The 22,660-nt window shown below is 49.1% G+C and overlaps 1 protein-coding gene across 1 annotated transcript in view; it reads left to right on the forward strand.

The window, feature by feature from the left end:
• The window catches only part of LOC146829746 (class I histocompatibility antigen, Gogo-OKO alpha chain-like), a 365,530-nt gene that overhangs the window by 100,077 nt on the left and 242,793 nt on the right, over positions 1 to 22,660 (forward strand). Inside the window, exons 2-3 of the mRNA XM_085608469.1 lie at positions 10,610 to 10,879; positions 12,524 to 12,796. Coding sequence (XP_085464595.1) covers positions 10,610 to 10,879; positions 12,524 to 12,796 — 543 coding nt within the window. The remainder of the gene's footprint in view (positions 1 to 10,609; positions 10,880 to 12,523; positions 12,797 to 22,660) is intronic.

Below are 22,660 nucleotides of genomic sequence, written 5' to 3' on the forward strand. Positions count from 1 at the left end.
AAGTTGCTAGGCACACAGATCTCTGCAGCAAGTGCATTTAACCCCAGAGTTATCTTGCTAGTGCTATTATGCCCTAAAGGTTGCTGAGTAACCACAGATCTCTGCAGCAAGTGCATTAACTGCCGGAGTTATCTTGCCTTTATTCTTATCCCTTACAAGTTGTTGGGCATACAGATCTCTGCAGCAAGTGCATTAACCGCCAGAATTATCTTGCTAGTTCTATTATGCCCTAAAGGTTGCTGGGTATCCACAAATCTCTGCAGAAAGTGCATTCACCGCCGGAGTTATCTTGCCTTTATTCTTATCCCTTACAAGTTGTTGGGCACACTGATCTCTGCAGCAAGGGCATTAACCGCCAGAGTTATCCTGCTAGTACTATTATGCCCTAAAGGTTGCTGGGTATCCACAGATCTCTGCAGCAAGTGCATTAACCGCCAGATTTATCTTGCCTTTATTATTATCCCCTAAACGTTGCTAGGCACACAGATCTCTGCAGCAAGTGCATTTACCCCCAGAGTTATCTTGCTAGTACTATTCTGCCCTAAAGGTTGCTGAGTAACCACAGATCTCTGCAGCAAGTGCATTAACCGCCGGAGTTATCTTGCCTTTATTCCTATCCCTTAGAAGTTGTTGGGCACACAGATCTCTGCAGCAAGTGCATTAACCGCCAGAGTTATCTTGCTAGTACTGTTATGTCCCAAAGGTTGCTGGGTAGCTACTGATCTCTGCAGCAAATACATTAACCGCAATAGTTATCTTGTCTTTATTATTATCCCCTACAAGTTGCTCGGTACACACAGATCTCTGCAGCAAGTGCATTAACCGCCAGAGTTATCTTGCCTTTATTATTACGCCCTACAAGCTGTTGGGCACACAGATCTCTGCAGCAGGTGCATTAACCGCCAGTGTCATCTTGTGTTTATTATTACCCCCTACAAGTTGCTGGGTATCCACAGATCTCTGCAGAAATAGCATTAACCGCCAGAGTTATGTTGCCTTTTTTATTATCCCCTACAAGTTGCTAGGCACACAGATCTCTCCAGCAAGTGCATTCACTCCCAGAGTTATCTTGCTAGTACTATTATGCCCTAAAGGTTGCTGGGTATCCACAGATCTCTACAGCAGGTGCACTAATCGCCAGAGTCATCTTGTCTTTATTATTATCCCCTAAAAGTTGCTAGGCACAGAGATCTCTGCAGCATGTGCATTTACCCCCAGAGTTATCTTGCTAGTACTATTATGCCCTAAAGGTTGCTGGATATCCACAGATCTCTGCAGCAAGTGCATTAGCCGCCAGAGTTATCTTGCCTTTATTATTATCCCCTACAAGTTGTTGGGCACACAGATGTCTGCAGCAAGTGCATTAACCGCCAGTGTCATCTTGTCTTTATTAATATTCCCTAAAAGTTGCTGGGTACACACAGATCCCCAAAGCAAGTGCATTAACCGCCAGAGTCATCTTGTCTTTATTATTATCCCCTAAACGTTGTTAGGCACACAGATCTCTGCAGCAAGTGCTTTTACACCCAGAGTTATCTTGCTAGTACCATTATGCTCTAAAGGTTGCAGAGTATCCACAGATCTCTGCAACAAGTGCATTAACCGCTGGAGGTATTTTGCCTTAATTCTTATCCCTTACAAGTTGTTGGGCACACAGATCTGTGCAGAAAGTGCATTAACCGCCAGAGTTATCTTGCTAGTTCTATTATGTCCTAAAGTTTGCTGGGTATCCACAGATCTCTGCAGAAAGTGCATTAACCACCGGAGTTATCTTGCCTTTCTTATTATCCCCTAAAAGTTGCTAGGCACAGAGATCTCTGCAGCATGTGCATTTACCCCCAGAGTTATCTTGCTAGTACTATTATGCCCTAAAGGTTGCTGGATATCCACAGATCTCTGCAGCAAGTGCATTAGCCGCCAGAGTTATCTTACCTTTATTATTATCCCCTACAAGTTGCTGGGTACACACAGATCTCTGCAGCAAGTGCATTAACCGCCAGAGTCATCTTGTCTTTATTATTATCCCCTAAACGTTGCTAGGCACACAGATCTCTGCAACAAGTGCATTATCCGCTGGAGTTATCTTGTCTTTATTTTTATAACCTACTAGTTGCTAGGCACACAGATCTCTGCAGCAAGTGCATTTACCCCCAGAGTTATCTTGCTAGTAGTATTATGCCCTAAAGGTTGCTGGGTATCCACAGATCTCTGCAGCAAGTGCATTAACCGACAGAGTTATCTTGCTAGTACTATTATGCCCTAAAGGTCGCTGGGAACACACAGATCTCTGCAGCAAGTGCATTAACTGCCGGAGTTATCTTGCCTTTATTATTATCCCCTAGAAGTTGTTGGGCACACAGATCTCTGCAGCAAGTGAATTAACCGCCAGAGTTATCTTGCTAGTACTATTATGCCCTAAAGGTCGCTGGGAACACACAGATCTCTGCAGCAAGTGCATTAACTGCCGGAGTTATCTTGCCTTTCTCATTATTCCCTACAAGTTGCTAGGCACACAGATCTGTGCAGCAAGTGCATTTAGCCCCAGAGTTATCTTGCTAGTACTATTATGCCCTAAAGGTTGCTGGGTGTCCACAGATCTCTGCAGCAAGTGCATTAACCGAAGGAGTTATTTTGCCTTTATTCTTATCCCTTAGAAGTTGTTGGGCACACAGATCTCTGCAGCAAGTGCATTAACTGCCAGAGTTATCTTGCTAGTTCTATTATGCCCTAAAGGTTGCTGGGTATCCACAGATCTCTGCAGAAAGTGCATTAACCGCCAGAGTTATCTTGCATTTATTATTATCCCCTACAAGTTGCTGGGTACACACATATCCCTGCAGCAGGTGCATTAACCGCCAGAGTTATCGTGCTAGTACTATTATGCCCCAAAGGTTGCTGGGTAGCCACTGATCTCTGCAGCAAGTGCATTAACTGCAAAAGTTACCTTGTCTTGTTATTATCCCCTACAAGTTGCTGGGTACACACAGATCTCTGCAGTAAGTGCATTAACCGCCAGAGTTATCTTGCCAGAATTATTATCCCCTACAAGTTGCTGGGTACACACAGATCTCTGCAGCAAGTGCATTAACCGCCAGAGTTATCTTGTCTTTTTTATTATTATCCCCTGCAAGTTGCTGGGTACACACAGATCCCTGCAGCAAGTGCATTAACCGACAGAGTCATCTTGTCTTTATTATTATTCCCTACAAGTTGTTGGGTACACACAGATCCGTTCAGCAAGTGCATTAACCGCCAGAGTTATCTTGTCTCTATTATTATCCCCTACAAGTTGCTGGGTACACACATATCCCTGCAGCCGGTGCATTAACCACCAGAGTTATCTTGTCTTTATTATTATCCCCTACAAGTTGCTGGGTACACACATATCCCTGCAGCAGGCGCATTAACCACCAGAGTTATCTTGTCTTTATTATTGTCCCCTACAAGTTGCTAGGCACACAGATCTCTGCAGCAAGTGCATTCACTCCCAGAGTTATCTTGCTAGTACTATTATGCCCTAAAGGTTGCTGGGTATCCTCAGATCTCTGCAGCAAGAGCATTAACCGCCAGAGTTATCTTGCCTTTATTATTATCCCCTACAAGTTGTTGGCCACACAGATCTCTGCAGCAAGTGCATTAACCGCCAAAGTTATCTTGCTAGTACTATTATGCCCTAAACGTTGCTGGGTACACATATCTCTGCAGCCAGTGCATTAACCGCCATAGTTATCTTGTCTTTATTATTATCCCCTACAAGTTGCTGGGTACACACAGATCCCTGCAGCAAGTGCATTAACCGCCATAGTTATCTTGTCTTTATTATTATCCCCTACAAGTTGCTGGGTACACACAGATCCCTGCACCAGGTACATTAACCCCCATAGTTATGTTGTCTTTATTATTATCCCCTACAAGTTGCTGGGTACACACATATCTCTGCAGCAAATGCATTTGCCCCTAGAGTTATCTTGCTAGTACCATTATGCTCTAAAGGTTGCTGGGTATCCACAGATCTCTGCAGCAAATGCATTAACCGCTAGAGTTATCTTGTCTTTATTATTATCCCCTACAAGTTGCTGGACACACAGATCGATGCAGCAAGTGCATTTACCCCAGAGTTATCTTGCTAGTACTATTATGCCCTAAAGGTTGCTGAGTAACCACAGATCTCTGCAGCAAGTGCATTAAACACAAGAGTAATCTTACCTTTATTATTATCCCCTAAAAGTTGCTAGGCACACAGATCTCTGCAGCAAGTGCATTTAACCCCAGAGTTATCTTGCTAGTGCTATTATGCCCTAAAGGTTGCTGAGTAACCACAGATCTCTGCAGCAAGTGCATTAACTGCCGGAGTTATCTTGCCTTTATTCTTATCCCTTACAAGTTGTTGGGCATACAGATCTCTGCAGCAAGTGCATTAACCGCCAGAATTATCTTGCTAGTTCTATTATGCCCTAAAGGTTGCTGGGTATCCACAAATCTCTGCAGAAAGTGCATTCACCGCCGGAGTTATCTTGCCTTTATTCTTATCCCTTACAAGTTGTTGGGCACACTGATCTCTGCAGCAAGGGCATTAACCGCCAGAGTTATCCTGCTAGTACTATTATGCCCTAAAGGTTGCTGGGTATCCACAGATCTCTGCAGCAAGTGCATTAACCGCCAGATTTATCTTGCCTTTATTATTATCCCCTAAACGTTGCTAGGCACACAGATCTCTGCAGCAAGTGCATTTACCCCCAGAGTTATCTTGCTAGTACTATTCTGCCCTAAAGGTTGCTGAGTAACCACAGATCTCTGCAGCAAGTGCATTAACCGCCGGAGTTATCTTGCCTTTATTCCTATCCCTTAGAAGTTGTTGGGCACACAGATCTCTGCAGCAAGTGCATTAACCGCCAGAGTTATCTTGCTAGTACTGTTATGTCCCAAAGGTTGCTGGGTAGCTACTGATCTCTGCAGCAAATACATTAACCGCAATAGTTATCTTGTCTTTATTATTATCCCCTACAAGTTGCTCGGTACACACAGATCTCTGCAGCAAGTGCATTAACCGCCAGAGTTATCTTGCCTTTATTATTACGCCCTACAAGCTGTTGGGCACACAGATCTCTGCAGCAGGTGCATTAACCGCCAGTGTCATCTTGTGTTTATTATTACCCCCTACAAGTTGCTGGGTATCCACAGATCTCTGCAGAAATAGCATTAACCGCCAGAGTTATGTTGCCTTTTTTATTATCCCCTACAAGTTGCTAGGCACACAGATCTCTCCAGCAAGTGCATTCACTCCCAGAGTTATCTTGCTAGTACTATTATGCCCTAAAGGTTGCTGGGTATCCACAGATCTCTACAGCAAGGGCACTAACTGCCAGAGTTATCGTGCCAGAATTATTATCCCCTACATTTTGCTGGGTACACACAGATTACTGCAGCAGGTGCACTAATCGCCAGAGTCATCTTGTCTTTATTATTATCCCCTAAAAGTTGCTAGGCACAGAGATCTCTGCAGCATGTGCATTTACCCCCAGAGTTATCTTGCTAGTACTATTATGCCCTAAAGGTTGCTGGATATCCACAGATCTCTGCAGCAAGTGCATTAGCCGCCAGAGTTATCTTGCCTTTATTATTATCCCCTACAAGTTGTTGGGCACACAGATGTCTGCAGCAAGTGCATTAACCGCCAGTGTCATCTTGTCTTTATTAATATTCCCTAAAAGTTGCTGGGTACACACAGATCCCCAAAGCAAGTGCATTAACCGCCAGAGTCATCTTGTCTTTATTATTATCCCCTAAACGTTGTTAGGCACACAGATCTCTGCAGCAAGTGCTTTTACACCCAGAGTTATCTTGCTAGTACCATTATGCTCTAAAGGTTGCAGAGTATCCACAGATCTCTGCAACAAGTGCATTAACCGCTGGAGGTATTTTGCCTTAATTCTTATCCCTTACAAGTTGTTGGGCACACAGATCTGTGCAGAAAGTGCATTAACCGCCAGAGTTATCTTGCTAGTTCTATTATGTCCTAAAGTTTGCTGGGTATCCACAGATCTCTGCAGAAAGTGCATTAACCACCGGAGTTATCTTGCCTTTCTTATTATCCCCTAAAAGTTGCTAGGCACAGAGATCTCTGCAGCATGTGCATTTACCCCCAGAGTTATCTTGCTAGTACTATTATGCCCTAAAGGTTGCTGGATATCCACAGATCTCTGCAGCAAGTGCATTAGCCGCCAGAGTTATCTTACCTTTATTATTATCCCCTACAAGTTGCTGGGTACACACAGATCTCTGCAGCAAGTGCATTAACCGCCAGAGTCATCTTGTCTTTATTATTATCCCCTAAACGTTGCTAGGCACACAGATCTCTGCAACAAGTGCATTATCCGCTGGAGTTATCTTGTCTTTATTTTTATAACCTACTAGTTGCTAAGCACACAGATCTCTGCAGCAAGTGCATTTACCCCCAGAGTTATCTTGCTAGTAGTATTATGCCCTAAAGGTTGCTGGGTATCCACAGATCTCTGCAGCAAGTGCATTAACCGACAGAGTTATCTTGCTAGTACTATTATGCCCTAAAGGTCGCTGGGAACACACAGATCTCTGCAGCAAGTGCATTAACTGCCGGAGTTATCTTGCCTTTATTATTATCCCCTACAAGTTGTTGGGCACACAGATCTCTGCAGCAAGTGAATTAACCGCCAGAGTTATCTTGCTAGTACTATTATGCCCTAAAGGTCGCTGGGAACACACAGATCTCTGCAGCAAGTGCATTAACTGCCGGAGTTATCTTGCCTTTCTCATTATTCCCTACAAGTTGCTAGGCACACAGATCTGTGCAGCAAGTGCATTTAGCCCCAGAGTTATCTTGCTAGTACTATTATGCCCTAAAGGTTGCTGAGTATCCACAGATCTCTGCAGCAAGTGCATTAACCGAAGGAGTTATTTTGCCTTTATTCTTATCCCTTAGAAGTTGTTGGGCACACAGATCTCTGCAGCAAGTGCATTAACTGCCAGAGTTATCTTGCTAGTTCTATTATGCCCTAAAGGTTGCTGGGTATCCACAGATCTCTGCAGAAAGTGCATTAACCGCCAGAGTTATCTTGCATTTATTATTATCCCCTACAAGTTGCTGGGTACACACATATCCCTGCAGCAGGTGCATTAACCGCCAGAGTTATCGTGCTAGTACTATTATGCCCCAAAGGTTGCTGGGTAGCCACTGATCTCTGCAGCAAGTGCATTAACTGCAAAAGTTACCTTGTCTTGTTATTATCCCCTACAAGTTGCTGGGTACACACAGATCTCTGCAGTAAGTGCATTAACCGCCAGAGTTATCTTGCCAGAATTATTATCCCCTACAAGTTGCTGGGTACACACAGATCTCTGCAGCAAGTGCATTAACCGCCAGAGTTATCTTGTCTTTTTTATTATTATCCCCTGCAAGTTGCTGGGTACACACAGATCCCTGCAGCAAGTGCATTAACCGACAGAGTCATCTTGTCTTTATTATTATTCCCTACAAGTTGTTGGGTACACACAGATCCGTTCAGCAAGTGCATTAACCGCCAGAGTTATCTTGTCTCTATTATTATCCCCTACAAGTTGCTGGGTACACACATATCCCTGCAGCCGGTGCATTAACCACCAGAGTTATCTTGTCTTTATTATTATCCCCTACAAGTTGCTGGGTACACACATATCCCTGCAGCAGGCGCATTAACCACCAGAGTTATCTTGTCTTTATTATTGTCCCCTACAAGTTGCTAGGCACACAGATCTCTGCAGCAAGTGCATTCACTCCCAGAGTTATCTTGCTAGTACTATTATGCCCTAAAGGTTGCTGGGTATCCTCAGATCTCTGCAGCAAGAGCATTAACCGCCAGAGTTATCTTGCCTTTATTATTATCCCCTACAAGTTGTTGGCCACACAGATCTCTGCAGCAAGTGCATTAACCGCCAAAGTTATCTTGCTAGTACTATTATGCCCTAAACGTTGCTGGGTACACATATCTCTGCAGCCAGTGCATTAACCGCCATAGTTATCTTGTCTTTATTATTATCCCCTACAAGTTGCTGGGTACACACAGATCCCTGCAGCAAGTGCATTAACCGCCATAGTTATCTTGTCTTTATTATTATCCCCTACAAGTTGCTGGGTACACACAGATCCCTGCACCAGGTACATTAACCCCCATAGTTATGTTGTCTTTATTATTATCCCCTACAAGTTGCTGGGTACACACATATCCCTGCAGCATGTGCATTAACCACCAGAATTATCTTGTCTTTATTATTATCCCCCCACAAGTTGCTGGGTACACACAGATCTCTGTAGCAAGTGCATTAACCGCCAGAGTTATCTTGCCAGAATTATTATCCCTTACAAGTTGCTGGGTACACACAGATCACTGCAGCAGGTGCACTAACCACCAGAGTCATCTTGTGTTTATTATTATCCCCTACAAGTTGCTGGGTACACACAGATCACTGCAGCAAGTGCATTAACCAGCAAAGTTATCTTTCCTTTATTATTATCCCCTACAAGTTGCTGGGTACACACATATCCCTTCAGCAGGTGCATTAACCGCCAGAGTTATCTTGCTAGTACTATTATGCCCTAAAGGTTGCTGGGTATCCACAGATCTCAACAGCAAGTGCATTAACCGCCAGAGTTATCTTGCCTGTATTATTATCCCCTACAAGTTGCTAGGCACACAGATCTCTGCAGCAAGTGCATTTACCCCCAGAGTTATCTTGCTAGTACTATTATGCCCTAAAGTTTGCTGGGTATCCACAGATCTCTGCAGTAAGTGCATTAACCGCCAGAGTTATCTTGCTAGTACTATTATACTTTAAAGGTTGCCGGGTATCCACAGATCTCTGCAACAATTGCATTAACCGCCAGAGTTATCTTGCTAGTTCTATTATGCCCTAAAGGTTGCTGGGTATCCACAGATCTCTGCAGCATGTGCATTAACCGCCAGAGTTATCTTGCTGGTACTATTATGCCCCATAGGTTGCTGGGTTGCCACTAATCTCTGCAGCAAGTGTATTAACCGCCAGAGTGATCTTGTCTTTATTATGATCCCCTGCAAGTTGCTTTGTACACACAGATCTCTGCAGCAAGTGCATTAACCGCCAGAGTTATCTTGCCAGAATTACTATCCCCTACAAGTTGCTGGGTACAAACAGATCTCTGCAGCAAGTGCATTAACCGCCAGAGTTATCTTGCCAGAATTATTATCCCCTACAAGTTGCTGGGTACACACAGATCACTGCAGCAGGTGCATTAACCGCCAGAGTTATCTTGCTAGTACTATTATGCCCTAAATGTTGTGGGTATCCACAGATCTCTGCAGCAAGTGTATTAACCTCCAGAGTTATCTTGCCTTTATTATTATCCCCTACAAGTTGCTAGGCACACAGCTCTCTGCAGCAAGTGCATTAACTGCTGGAGTTATCTTACCTTTATTCTTATCCCTTTCAAGTTGTTGGGCATCCGATCTCTGCAGCAAGTGCATTAATCGCCAGAGTTATCTTGCTAGTACTATTATGCCCTAAATGTTGCTGGGTATCCACAGATCTCTGCAGCAAGTGTATTAACCGCCAGATTTATCTTGCCTTTATAATTATCCCCTAAACGTTGCTAGGCACACAGATCTCTGCAGCAAGTGCATTTACCCCCAGAGTTATCCTGCTAGTACTATTATGGGGGCCGCAATATTATTTTCTAATCGCAGCTTGATGCATTGAGCTGTTTCACCTGCAGTCATTAGGATAAAGGCACTGCAGGGCACGCTCAGTCTTTAATTCTTGCAGGGTCAATAACAGAGTGGTTTTCGTAGGAGGCTCTCTTTGGGTTTCAGATGGGGGGCGGGGGGCGTTGTATCATACATCTATGTCCACCACCATCCCCGGTTATATGATTGAGGGGCGTGATTATATGGTTGAAGGGGCGTGGTTATATGGTTGAAGGGGTGTGGTTATATGGTTGAAGGGGCGTGGTCCTATCATTGAAGGGGCGTGGTTCTATCCGTTCTATCGTTTAAGGGGCGTGGTTAGGTGGTTGAAGGGGTGTGGTTCGTTTGTTGAAGGGGCGTAGTTCGTTTGTTGAAGGGGCGTGGTTCTACGTTGATGTGGTGTGGTTATGTAAATATATCCCCGCAGTGTCATCACCACCTCAAACTGTCAAATCCTCGAGAGCTAACACCCCTCCCCCCTGTTAAAGAAGGCGAGGGGGGGCGCTCTGGTGGGCAGGACGGAGATACGATGGGTGTGGGGGCGCCTTCAATGCAGCCCAGTGAGTGTTGTTTTCTTCCCACCTCACCCACCAGAGACTCAGTGTTTCTGGGATCATGAATGGGGTGTGGGGGGGTTAATCATTTGTTGCTGCGTTGTAGACCCCTCCCCGTCCTTGTCTGACCCTCTCTCGCCCCTTCAGGCTTTGTCATGCGTTACTCCTTCTCCTCCCCCCCCCCCTCTGTTTCTTTGTAAGAGTCACATGCACTGTGGACGGGGTGGGGCGTGGGGGGGTCAGTGTGTGTGGGGGCGGAGGGGGGGTGTTTCATGTGGGGGTGCGCGCTCCTCTCTGACCCCCCTGTCCCTCTCTCCCCCCCAGGCTCGCACTCCCTCCGGTACTTCTACTCCACCCTGTCGGGGCCCCTCCCCGGGGTCCCCCAGTTCTCCACAGTGGGGTACGTGGATGACGTCCCCATCTCCAGTTACAGCAGTGAGAGCCGCAGGATGGGGCCCCGGGCCCCCTGGATGGAGAGGATCACCGCCGAGGACCCCCAGTACTGGGAGAGGGAGACGGAGATCTTCCGAGGAGCGGAGCAGGTGTTCAAGGCCGATGTGAGGATCGCGATGGACCGAGTCAACCAGACCGGGGGTGAGTGACACCAGCAGGGGGGGGCAACTACTGGGGGGGCTGCGGGAGGGTGAGGAACATGTGAAGAGTTACAGGGGGTTGGAAGAAGGACACGGGGAGGGGGCCGAGCTGCACGCGATGTATGGCTCTGCATTGAGCTTTACTTGAAGGGGTGGAGACCCAGGAAGAGGGGGTGAGAGGTCAGAGGGGAGGCAGTGTTTGGGAGGTGGAGGCCCAGGAAGAGGGGGTTAGAGGGGGGGGCAGTGTTTGGGAGATGGAGACCCAGGAAGAGGGGGTTAGAGGGGGGGGGCAGTGTTTGGGAGATGGAGACCCAGGAAGAGGGGGTTAGAGGGGGGGCAGTGTTTGGGGGGTGAGTGACCGGGAAGGGGGTGACAGGGGCCATCATGAATGTTTTCAAGCACAGAAGCTGTGATTGGTGTTTATGTGGGGGGGGGGGATCCGAGGGTCTCTGTTCCTCCCTCCTACTGTGACAATCTGTGATGCCTCCTTCAGATCTCACTCTTCCTGTGCCCCCCCTCATTGGTGGGGGGATTCTTGTCTACAGTCAGTCTGCCTGGCACCCTCGCCCCCTCACACTGCCCCCCTCAGCCCCTCACCCCTCTATGGATGGTTCAATGGGGGTGCGGGGGCTCCCCTGACTATGGCTTGAGGTGCCACACCCTCGCCCCCTCACACTGCCCCCCCCTCTCAGGTCCAGGTGGTGTTTGGCTGCTCCTGGTGAAGCGGAGGGAGGGGTTATGCCCCCTCCCCCCGCCTGGAGACATTTGACCGTCTCTCTGCCCCCCCCTATCATTTCACCTCTGGTCTCCGCACCTTTACTTCACTCTATGCTGCTCCCCCTTAGGCACAGTCTGTCTCCCCCCCTCCCTCCAGAGGGGGGGCTGCCCTCTGTCTGTGCCTGGAGGTGTCATGTTTCAGCAGATGGGCTGTGGAAAGAGGGTGGGGGCTCTGGGGGGCGCGTGTGGGGGGTGTTTCCTCGCTCTGCCTGCAGGTGTCAGACCTCTCTCTCCTCAGCCCCACCCTTCCCCCCTCAGGTCTGCACATTATCCAGTGGATGTAAGGCTGTGAGCAGGGGGGGCGGTTCTGGGGACTCACGTGAGGGGGGGGGGGGGGTTTGCGTCTCCTCGCTCTCTGTGCCTGCACGCGTCAGACCTCTCTCTCCTCAGCCCCTTACTCTCCTCTCTCCCCCTCAGGTCTTCACGTGCCGGCTGTGAGCTCCGGGAGGAGGGTGGGGGGGGGAGGGTTGTGGGAGGGGGTGTCTGCCTGGAGGTGTCTGTTCCTCTCACTCTCCTCTCTCTCCCTCAGATTTCCACATCCAGTTCATGTAACGCTGTGACTTCCCTGAGGAGGGAGGGGGAAGGGAATGGGGGCTCTGGGGGAGTGCGTGAGGGGGGGTGTGTGTTTCCTCGCTTTGTGCCTACAGGTGTCAGACCTCTCCTCAGCCCCTCACTCTTGCCCCCCCCCCCTCAGGTCTTCAGTGTTCCAGTCCATGGCCGCTGAGAGCTCCGTGAGGAGGACGGGGGGTTCTGGGGGCGGGGGTTCTGGGGGTGCTTTGAGGGGGGGTGGTTGTGTCTCCTCGATCTCTGTGCCTGCAGGTGTCAGACCTCTCTCTCCTCAGCCCCTCACTCTCCTCTCCCCCCTCAGGTCTTCACGTGTTCCAGCTCATGTACGGCTGTGAGCTCCGGGATGACGGCTCCATGGGGGGGTTCTTTCAATACGCCTTCGAGGGACACGACTTCCTCAGCCTGGACAAGGACAGACTGACCTGGACGGCGGCCATGGACGGGGCCAGGATCACACAGGAGCGATGGAACTCGGACAGGATTGAGGCCCAGCGACTGAAGGACTACCTGGAGGGGAGGTGCATCGAGTACCTGAAGAAATACCTGAAGAACGGGGCGGAGAGGCTGCAGAGAGGTGGGTTACAGGGGTTTATATAGCGCTTACTGCCCCCACCAGGCACTGACTCCTCTCTGGGCACAGGCACTGGCAGTGCAGACAGGTGGGTTACAGGGGTTTATATAGCGCTTACTGCCCCCACCAGGCACTGACTCCTCTCTGTGCACAGGCACTAGCAGTGCAGAGAGGAGGGTTATGGGGGTTTATATAGCGCTTACTGCCCCCACCAGGCACTGACTCCTCTCTGTGCACAGGCACTAGCAGTGCAGAGAGGAGGGTTATGGGGGTTTATATAGCGCTTACTGCCCCCCACCAGGCACTGACTCCTCTCTGTGCACGGGCACTGGCAGTGCAGAGAGGAGGGTTATGGGAGTTTATATAGCGCTTACTGCCCCCCACCAGGCACTGACTCCTCTCTGTGCACAGGCACTAGCAGTGCAGAGAGGAGGGTTATGGGGGTTTATATAGCGCTTACTGCCCCCCACCAGGCACTGACTCCTCTCTGTGCACGGGCACTGGCAGTGCAGAGAGGAGGGTTATGGGAGTTTATATAGCGCTTACTGCCCCCCACCAGGCACTGTCTCCTCTCTGTGCACAGGCACTGGCAGTGCAGAGAGGAGGGTTATGGGAGTTTATATAGCGCTTACTGCCCCCCACCAGGCACTGACTCCTCTCTGCGCACGGGCAGTGCAGAGAGGAGGGTTATGGGGGTTTATATAGCGCTTACTGCCCCCCACCAGGCACTGTCTCCTCTCTGTGCACGGGCACTGGCAGTGCAGAGAGGAGGGTAATGGGAGTTTATATAGCGCTTACTGCCCCCCACCAGGCACTGTCTCCTCTCTGTGCACGGGCACTTGCAGTGCAGAGAGGTGGGTTATGGGGGTTTACATAGCGCTTACTGCCCCCCACCAGGCACTGACTCCTCTCTGTGCACAGGCACTGGCAGTGCAGAGAGGTAGGTTATGGGGGTTTATATAGCGCTTACTGCCCCCACCAGGCACTGACTCCTCTGTGCACGGGCACTGGCAGTGCTGTATGGCACAGCTCAGGAGGGGGGGGCAGCGTTACACTGAGGGGATTGGGGTTTCTTTTGTGCCCCTGCAAAGTCTTGTCTGCACCCCCCCCCGACCGTTGAATGGAGGGGGGCGCACTGTTGTGTGTGGGAGGTAAAGCGTGCCTGTGGGGGCTCTGTATGAGGTCCGTGCTCTGACCCCCGCACTCTTTCCTTGCTCTCTAATACGTAATGGTGGGGAGTGGAAGTGGGTGAAAATTGTTTTTCTACCTTTGACCTTGTTCCATGTTCCACACCAGGAACGCTGGGGCCGTCCAGTGAGACAGTCGTTTTTGCCCCCCCCACCCTATGACCACCTTCTCCAGGAATTTCCAACTTACCCCTCACCATCAGTACCCTCCTCTCTCACAAGTATTTCACCTTCTTTTAGTGCTACTCGTAGTTCACTCGCACGGTTCTTTGCAGCAGGCACATTAACCCTCTGAGCTACTTCATGTTCAGTTAAAACTAACACTAGACAAGAGTCCCACCTCAATCAGCAGCAGCATTAATCACCCAAGTCATCTTGACATTTTTATTGTTGACTGAAAATTTCTGCAGCATACTTTTAAATCTTCAATCTATCTACACCACTCCACCCCTATCTACCCCACTCCACCCCTATCTACCCCACTCCACCCTACCCAGCCTATATCACTCCATTCTTCCCACTCCACTCCACCCCAATCTACCCCACTCCACCCCAATCTACCCCACTCCATACTACCCAGCCTATATCACTCCATTCTTCCCACTCCACTCCACCCCAATCTACCCCACTCCACCTCAATCTACCCCACTCCATACTACCCCCTCCATCCCACTCCATCCTACCCACTCCACTCCACCCCAATCTACCCCACTCCACCTCAATCTACCCCACTCCATACTACCCCCTCCATCCCACTCCATCCTACCCACTCTACCTCACTCCATTCTTCCCACTCCACTCCACCCCAATCTACCCCACTCCACCCCTATCTACCCCACTCCATCCGACCCAGCCTATATCACTCCATTCTTCCCACTCCACTCCACCCCTATCTACCCCACTCCACCCCTATCTACCCCACTCCACCCCGATCTACCCCACTCCACCCTACCCAGCCTATATCACTCCATTCTTCCCACTCCACCCCAATCTACCCCACTCCACCCCTATCTACCCCACTCCACCCTACCCAGCCTATATCACTCCATTCTTCCCACTCCACCCCAATCTACCCCACTCCACCCCTATCTACCCCACTCCACCCCTATCTACCCCACTCCACCCTACCCAGCCTATATTACTCCATTCTTCCCACTCCACTCCACCCCTATCTACCCCACTCCACCCCTATCTACCCCTATCTACCCCACTCCACCCTTATCTACCCCACTCCATCCTACCCAGCCTATATCACTCCATTATTCCCACTCCACCCCAATCTACCCCACTCCATCCTACCCACTCTACCCCACTCCATCCCTATCTACCCCACTCCACCCCTATCTACCCCACTCCATCCTACCCAGCCTATATCACTCCATTCTTCCCACTCCACTCTACCCCACTCCACCCCTATCTACCCCACTCCAGCCTATATCACTCCATTCTTCCCAATCTACCCCACTCCACCCCTATCTACCCCACTGCACCCTACCCAGCCTATATCATTCCATTCTTCCCACTCCACCCCAATCTACCCCACTCCACCCCAATCTACCCCACTTCATACTACCCCCTCCATCCCACTCCATCCTACCCACTCTACCTCACTCCATCCTTCCCACTCCACTCTACTATATAATCTACCCCACTCCACTCTACCGCAATCTACCCCACTCCACCCCACTCTACCCCAGCCGAATCTACCCAACTCCACTCTACCCGGTTTGTACCCAGCTCCACTCTACCCCGATCTACCCCACTCCACCTGACTCTACCCCACTCCACTCTACCCCATTCCACCCGATCTCCACCTCACTGTACTCTACCCTACCCCACTCCACCCCTATCTACACCACTCCATCCTACCCAGCCTATATCACTCCATTCTTCCCACTCCACTCCACCCCAATCTACCCCACTCCACCCCAATTTACCCCACTCCATACTACCCCCTCCATCCCACCCACTCTACTCACTCCATCCTTCCCACTCCACTCTACTATATAATCTACCCCACTCCACTCTACCGCAATCTACCCCCCTCCACCCCACTCTACCCCACCCGAATCTACCCAACTCCACTCTACCCGGTTTGTACCCAGCTCCACTCTACCCCGATCTACCCCACTCCACCTGACTCCACCCCACTCCACTCTACCCCATTCCACCCCGATCTCCCCCAATCCACCTCACTGTACTCTACCCTACCCCACTCTACTGCAATCTACCCCACTCCACTCTACCTCACTCCATCCTTCCTACTCTACTCCACTCTACCCCAATCTAATCCACCCCACTCTACCCCTATCTACCCCTCCACTCTACCGCAATCCACCCAATCTACACCACCACACTCTACTCAATCCTACTCCACTCTACCCGATTCTACCCCACTCCACCCCAATCTACCCCACTCCACTCTACTGCAATCTACCCCAATCTACCTAACTCTACCCCACCGCAATCTACCCCACTCCACTCTACCTGATACTACCCAACTCCACTCTACCCCACTCCACCTCAGTCTACCCCACTCCACTCGATTCTGCCCCACTCCTCTCGATTCTGCCCCACTCTACTCGATTCTGCCCCACTCCACTCTACCCGATTCTACCCCACTCTACCGCAATCTACCCCACTCCACCCCAATCTACCCCAGCCCACTCTACCCAATTCTACTCCACTCTACCCAATTCTACTCCTCTCTACCCAATTCTACCCCACTCTACCCAATTCTACCCAATCTACCCCACTCCACCGCACTCTACCCCACCCCAATCTGCCCAACTCCACTCTACCCCACTCCACTCTACCAGATTCTACTCCACTCCAATCTACCCCACCTCACCGCAATCTACCCCACTCTACCCGATTCTACCCCACTCTTCCCGATTCCACTCCAATCTACCCGATTCTATCCCACTCTACCCAATTCTACCCGACTCCAATCTACCCCACTCCACCCCACCCCAATCTACCCCACTCCACCGATTGTACCCCACTCCACTCTACTAAAATCTAACCTACCCCACCCCAATCTACTCCACCCTAGCCAGTCTACCTCACTCCACTACACTCTACCCCACTCCCCTCTACCCCACTCCATCCTACCCACTCTACCCCAATCCAAATTACCCCACTCAAGTCTTCCCCATTCTACTCAACCCCCTCTCCACTTTATCCCAATCGACCCCACTCTAAACTAAAGGGCAGTCGAATGTCGACCCACATTGAGACAACATTTAACAGGTAGAATAGTCGACTATACCTTGGAGTTTCCATCTCTGCCCCAGCAAGACCCTATATCAGAGCCAATTCTAGATATACATCTCAGTAGTAACTGTAGGCCTGATACTTCAAACATCGTGGGTCACACAGGAGATATGGCAGATCCCGGCTGTCCCTGTCGCTCCATGTCTGTTCTTAGGATAGACCAGCAACAAACTGTTCGCCTGAATGAATTCTCTAGAAAATGCCCTCGCCTCTGTTAATAATGTGGTGTATGTGGTGGGGGTCACAAAACTCCACGGAAACAGATATTGGAAATAGAGGAAACATTTATTAATGAAGCCGCCCACTGGGTGAGGGAGATTAGACACTGGTATTCAGTCACATGGAGGGACATCCAGGAGGGTCCATGTGACTACATCAGATACAACTATCAAATGAGGAACTTTCCGATCGCTTCATCAACATCGAGTGCAGAACATTTCCTCCCTCGTGCACAGGCGTAGAGACTGAACACCTTATGCCTTGTGCGCAATACACCCAGCCATAGAGGACCCTTACAGGAGCCTCAACACCTTCTGCCTTTTGCACAATACACCAAGCCATCGAGGACCCTTATAGGAGACTCCACACCTTCTGCCTTGTGCGCAATACACCCAGCCATAGAGGACCCTTACAGGAGCCTCAACACCTTCTGCCTTTTGCACAATTCACCAAGCCATCGAGGACCCTTATAGGAGACTCCACACCTTCTGCCTTGTGCGCAATACACCGAGCCATCGAGGACCCTTATAGGAGACTCCACACCTTCCACCTTGTGCGCAATACACTGAGCCATCGAGGACCCTTATAGGAGACTCCACACCTTCTGCCTTGTGCGCAATACACCGAGCCATCGAGGACCCTTATAGGAGACTCCACACCTTCTGCCTTGTGCGCAATACACCGAGCCATCGAGGACCCTTATAGGAGACTCCACACCTTCTGCCTTGTGCGCAATACACCGAGCCATCGAGGACCCTTATAGGAGACTCCACACCTTCTGCCTTGTGCGCAATACACCGAGCCATCGAGGACCCTTATAGGAGACTCCACACCTTCTGCCTTGTGCGCAATACACCGAGCCATCGAGGACCCTTATAGGAGACTCAACACTTCTGCCTTGTGTGAGAAAGTGAGTTTCTGTTGCAGTAAACCCCCCCCCTTTTCTTTTTTTGTTGCCAGACTACTGATGCTCATTGACTGGGTGTGCCCTGGGCTTCTGCAATCAGGTGCCTGTAGGAGAGTAGGATCTGCTTCACATGGGTACCCCCACTTTATGCTGGTGTTTCACTGTTATTCGATCTTAGTCTGGCTGTGGCCCTGCTAATCAGGACCCCAGCCTAGCTGCTTCCTCTCTAAAATGGTTTCCATGTACATTAGGTACATTTCTAATTGGATTCTGGAGTGCCTTATAAGCCCCTACTATATGGTATACTATGTACCCAGGGCATAGGTACCTCAGAGGCCTACCAGGGGCTGAAACATGTATTATGCCACCCCTGGGAAGCACTCCAAAATTGACACCACAAGTCTGCTACTGCAGCCTGGGTAAGGTGGTGCTTGCACCCCTTACAGTCGTATAGGCTACCCATATCCACCTATATATACAGACACATATAAACCTATAAGTCACTCCTATGGCAGGCCTTGACAATCCTGAAGGCAGAGTGCTTGGTTTTGTGTGAGAGGGTACCCAAGCATGAGCTGAGCCCCTCTGCAGCTTTCGGAAATACTTCCATATGGCTGTTCTGTGATACAGCCATACCATATACTCTTAAGTGTATTATAACCTTGTGGTAAATGCTAACTTTGGGATGGCTGCATCAAAACATGTCGTGTTTGGTGTCAAACATCTTGGAATACTACACCCCCCCCCCACCAGTCCTGGCGGTGGGGGCAGCATTCCACCCTTCTAGAGGGAGAGACGTGCACACTGGTCTACCCGGTTAAAAATTTCTAAAGCCCTGGCATCACAAAATGGATGCCACTGCCACAGACACGGGTGTGGCCTCCTGCTACTGAGGGAAATTCCGGCAGGGGAGGCCTGGACAATAGGTTTCCTGTCACAGGGAGGTGTAACCACCTCCCTAGACAGGCTTTAGTGTATTGGGGCAGGGTGGGTGCATCCAGAGAATGCTTTTGAGACACTGGCTGGGGCACACAGGGTGTCCCTGTGCATAGACCAGTGCAAACCGGTTACAGGGCCACTCAGCCCCTGCTCTGGTGTGAAACTGGTTTCAATACAAAAAGTCCTGGCACACTGTAGCATAACTTTCTTGTTGTTCTGGACTAGGTGGAGGAAGTGTGCTTTATCACGAACCTCCAACACTCATTTATATTGTATGGAGACAACCCATCCAGAATGCTACAAAATTAAAAAGTTAAGTGGATAAGAAAAGTCAGAATGAAAGAGAATGTGCAGTCAGTCCACAAAAAGATACACTCTACAAAGACCCTCAATGCTAAAGAGGTGAAAAAATGTGTAGAGGGAAAGAGAGTACCTCACGTGCGCACCACCAGAGGAGCTACTGGTCGGTTCTCACCAGCTTGCCCACGTTTGTTTCATCATCGGCAACTCTCTCTCAAGAAAAAAGTGTGCAGTGTCCAGTGAAAAAACACATAACACAAGACGGTGTAGTGTAAAAAACAAAAAGACACATAAACTGTGCAGACAAAGACAGTAAAAATTGTGCGGGTATATAGACTCTCAAATAATTGTTTTATTCTGGTTAGGAGTCTATCCCACTGTTTAAAAACACAGCATGTTGCATACCTTAGTAATGACGGCCAACATGTTTCATTGCCAATAAAATTTGTGGCAAATTCATCAGGGCAAGAAGGGGTCAAGGATCACCTTCTCTGGACACACACCTTAAAAAAGGACTGACGAAACACAAATAAACAAACATACAGCTTAATCAGTTCGGCGAGGGATGTATTCACTGACCATCCAAACGATTGTAATGGTAATCAGCTTAAATTCATTACCTAGTTGGGGCTATGGGCCCACATACCAGCCACCAACCAGTCGCAGGGGCGTTCTAATCTTTTTACTATCGCCTTCCTGCTCTGCAAAGCACGACCGTCGTTGGTGCCTGCACCTGTAGAAAAAATGTATAGACCATATATACCTAGTCTAATACGGAACAATCTCTGTGTGTTTTTGTTCCTCGATCTCTCATAGATCATTTACCTAGCAGTTTGGTAGTTCTACTCAATCATGTGTCCTTGCAGCGACTAACCCGTTCATTTCTGATGTATCACATCAGCACCACTCGTTACCAATAATGTTTACACAGCTGAACTGACTTCAAAGATGACACCCCTCTTATTCGTGCCACGCTTAAATAACCTTGGTCTTTACATACCGCAACATCCACGCAACATCCGAGGGTGCAGACGGTTGTTTCTCAGTTGCTCAAACACCCCCAGCTTACCCTGTCACTGTACAACCAGGCGGTACCTCAACACTGGAACAACTAACAGCGCGGCTGTGTCTATTTTCAAAGGGCGGCTCTCGCGCCATCTCGCGAGACTACATGATCACCCGGACTCGCTCGATATGCTAAGGAGAATGCAGCGGCCATCTTAAAATGGTCCAAGGTCCCAATTTCGAGTAATTCAGAACTCACTAGTACAATCATTTCCAACCACAGAGCGGTTGTGGAGGATGCCATCTGATTTAAGTCATAAGCCCGAATCCAGCGGGCTAACATCCCATATATAGAGGACATGGTCCTGCTCACAGCCAGCCAACGTCAAATGGGACACGCAGATCTCTATTCAACGAAGAAAAACGCGGTAGCCATCTTGCCAGAGTCCTATATATATAGTAGGGTGAAGTCAGTACAGGATTAATGACATTAGGGATTGATCAAATTAGGAAACCCCCAGACCGCAAAATGGAGCTTATAATCGTGAATGTGTGCACCATGCACTTCTTACACACGGCGCCCTCAATAATAAAACAATGGAGGGACATAGATACACGGCCCAGTAAGCCACCAAGGGACCACATTGGGGAGCAGGTATGCCCCAGGTAGATCATTGCGGATCATGCAGCTAAAACCTTACATGGGCAAGACTACACTATTTGTGCCAAAAATGGAACATCAAGGACAAGTGCAGATATTGTGGTCATAATTCCATGGTGTTAACTCAGCTTATTAATGACCCCCTATCTGCTCACTTTGTTCCACTCAATTTGGTCATTAAGACCAATGGTGTCCCCCTTCTCAGTATAGATCCAGCGGGCCTCCTTCACAGCCATCTCCTATCAATTTCGCCTATGTCGCCACAAACTTTCTCCAGAATGACCCACTTTAAAGATCTAAAATGATGTTGCTGGTCTTTATAGTGTTGAACCAATCGTGTAGTGAGCTTGCCGGCCCTGGTCGTGCTAAGGTGTTCCTGTACGCGTACCTTAACCTTTCTAGATGTAAGACCAATGTAGTGTAGTCCGCATGGACATGTCAGTCTGTAAATTACATGGCAGGTATTACAATTGGTAAACTGACGGAGAAACCAGGTTCTCCCACTACCTAGTGTAATTTCAGTCGTTTTCTCCGTCAGTTCGCACACCGAACAGCTCCCACAGGGATGGTGTCCTGGGGGTAGACTTACAATCTTCTGACCAAAGGCAGGTCTTGTATGCACCAGTCTATCCTTAAGGTTTTGAGTCCTTTTAAACGCGAATCTGGGCTGGGGCATCTGGAAGTCACTGGTGGATAATAATGACCAGTGTCGCTTGATTATTTGTCTGATCTTATTAGGCAGCGGGTCAAATGTCAGAACTACTGGCAAGCTCTCCCTTGCTTCCTTTTTATTCCTCTCAAGCAATGCCTCCCTAGGTGTATTGTGAGCCCTTTTACGGGCTCTGGTGATGATTCTCTTAGGGTAAGCACGTTGTTCCAATTTCATGCTCAAAACCTCTGATTGATGTAAATAGTCTGATGTAGAGGAACAGTTTCTGCGATATCTCAGAAACTGACCCACCGGGAGGTTGTGCCTTAGAGCTCTGGGGTGGTATGACTGGTAGTGTAATAAGGAGTTTTTATCGGTGGGCTTGTGATGAACGCTGGTGCTAAGTTTATTATTCACCACAGTGATGTCAAGGTCGAGGTACGTGGCCGCCTCCCTACTGAACTGCCAAGTAAATTTTAAACAGATGTCAAGCGAGTTCAGCCAATCCAAAAATTCACAAAGATGTTGTTGAGTGCCCCTCCAAATACATAGAACATCGTCTATATATCTCTTCCAGAGGCAAATATGCCCCAGGAGTGGTTTTACGACACTCCTCAGTCCTTTGTCATGCAATGTGTGGAGTTGGCCCTCACCCGGAACTATTTCTGTCACAAGGATGCCCTGTATTTACAGATCTCGGGGACATCGATGGGCGCTACATTCG

Source organism: Triturus cristatus, chromosome 5_2, assembly GCF_964204655.1.
Source record: "Triturus cristatus chromosome 5_2, aTriCri1.1, whole genome shotgun sequence".
Taxonomy (NCBI): domain Eukaryota; kingdom Metazoa; phylum Chordata; class Amphibia; order Caudata; family Salamandridae; genus Triturus; species Triturus cristatus.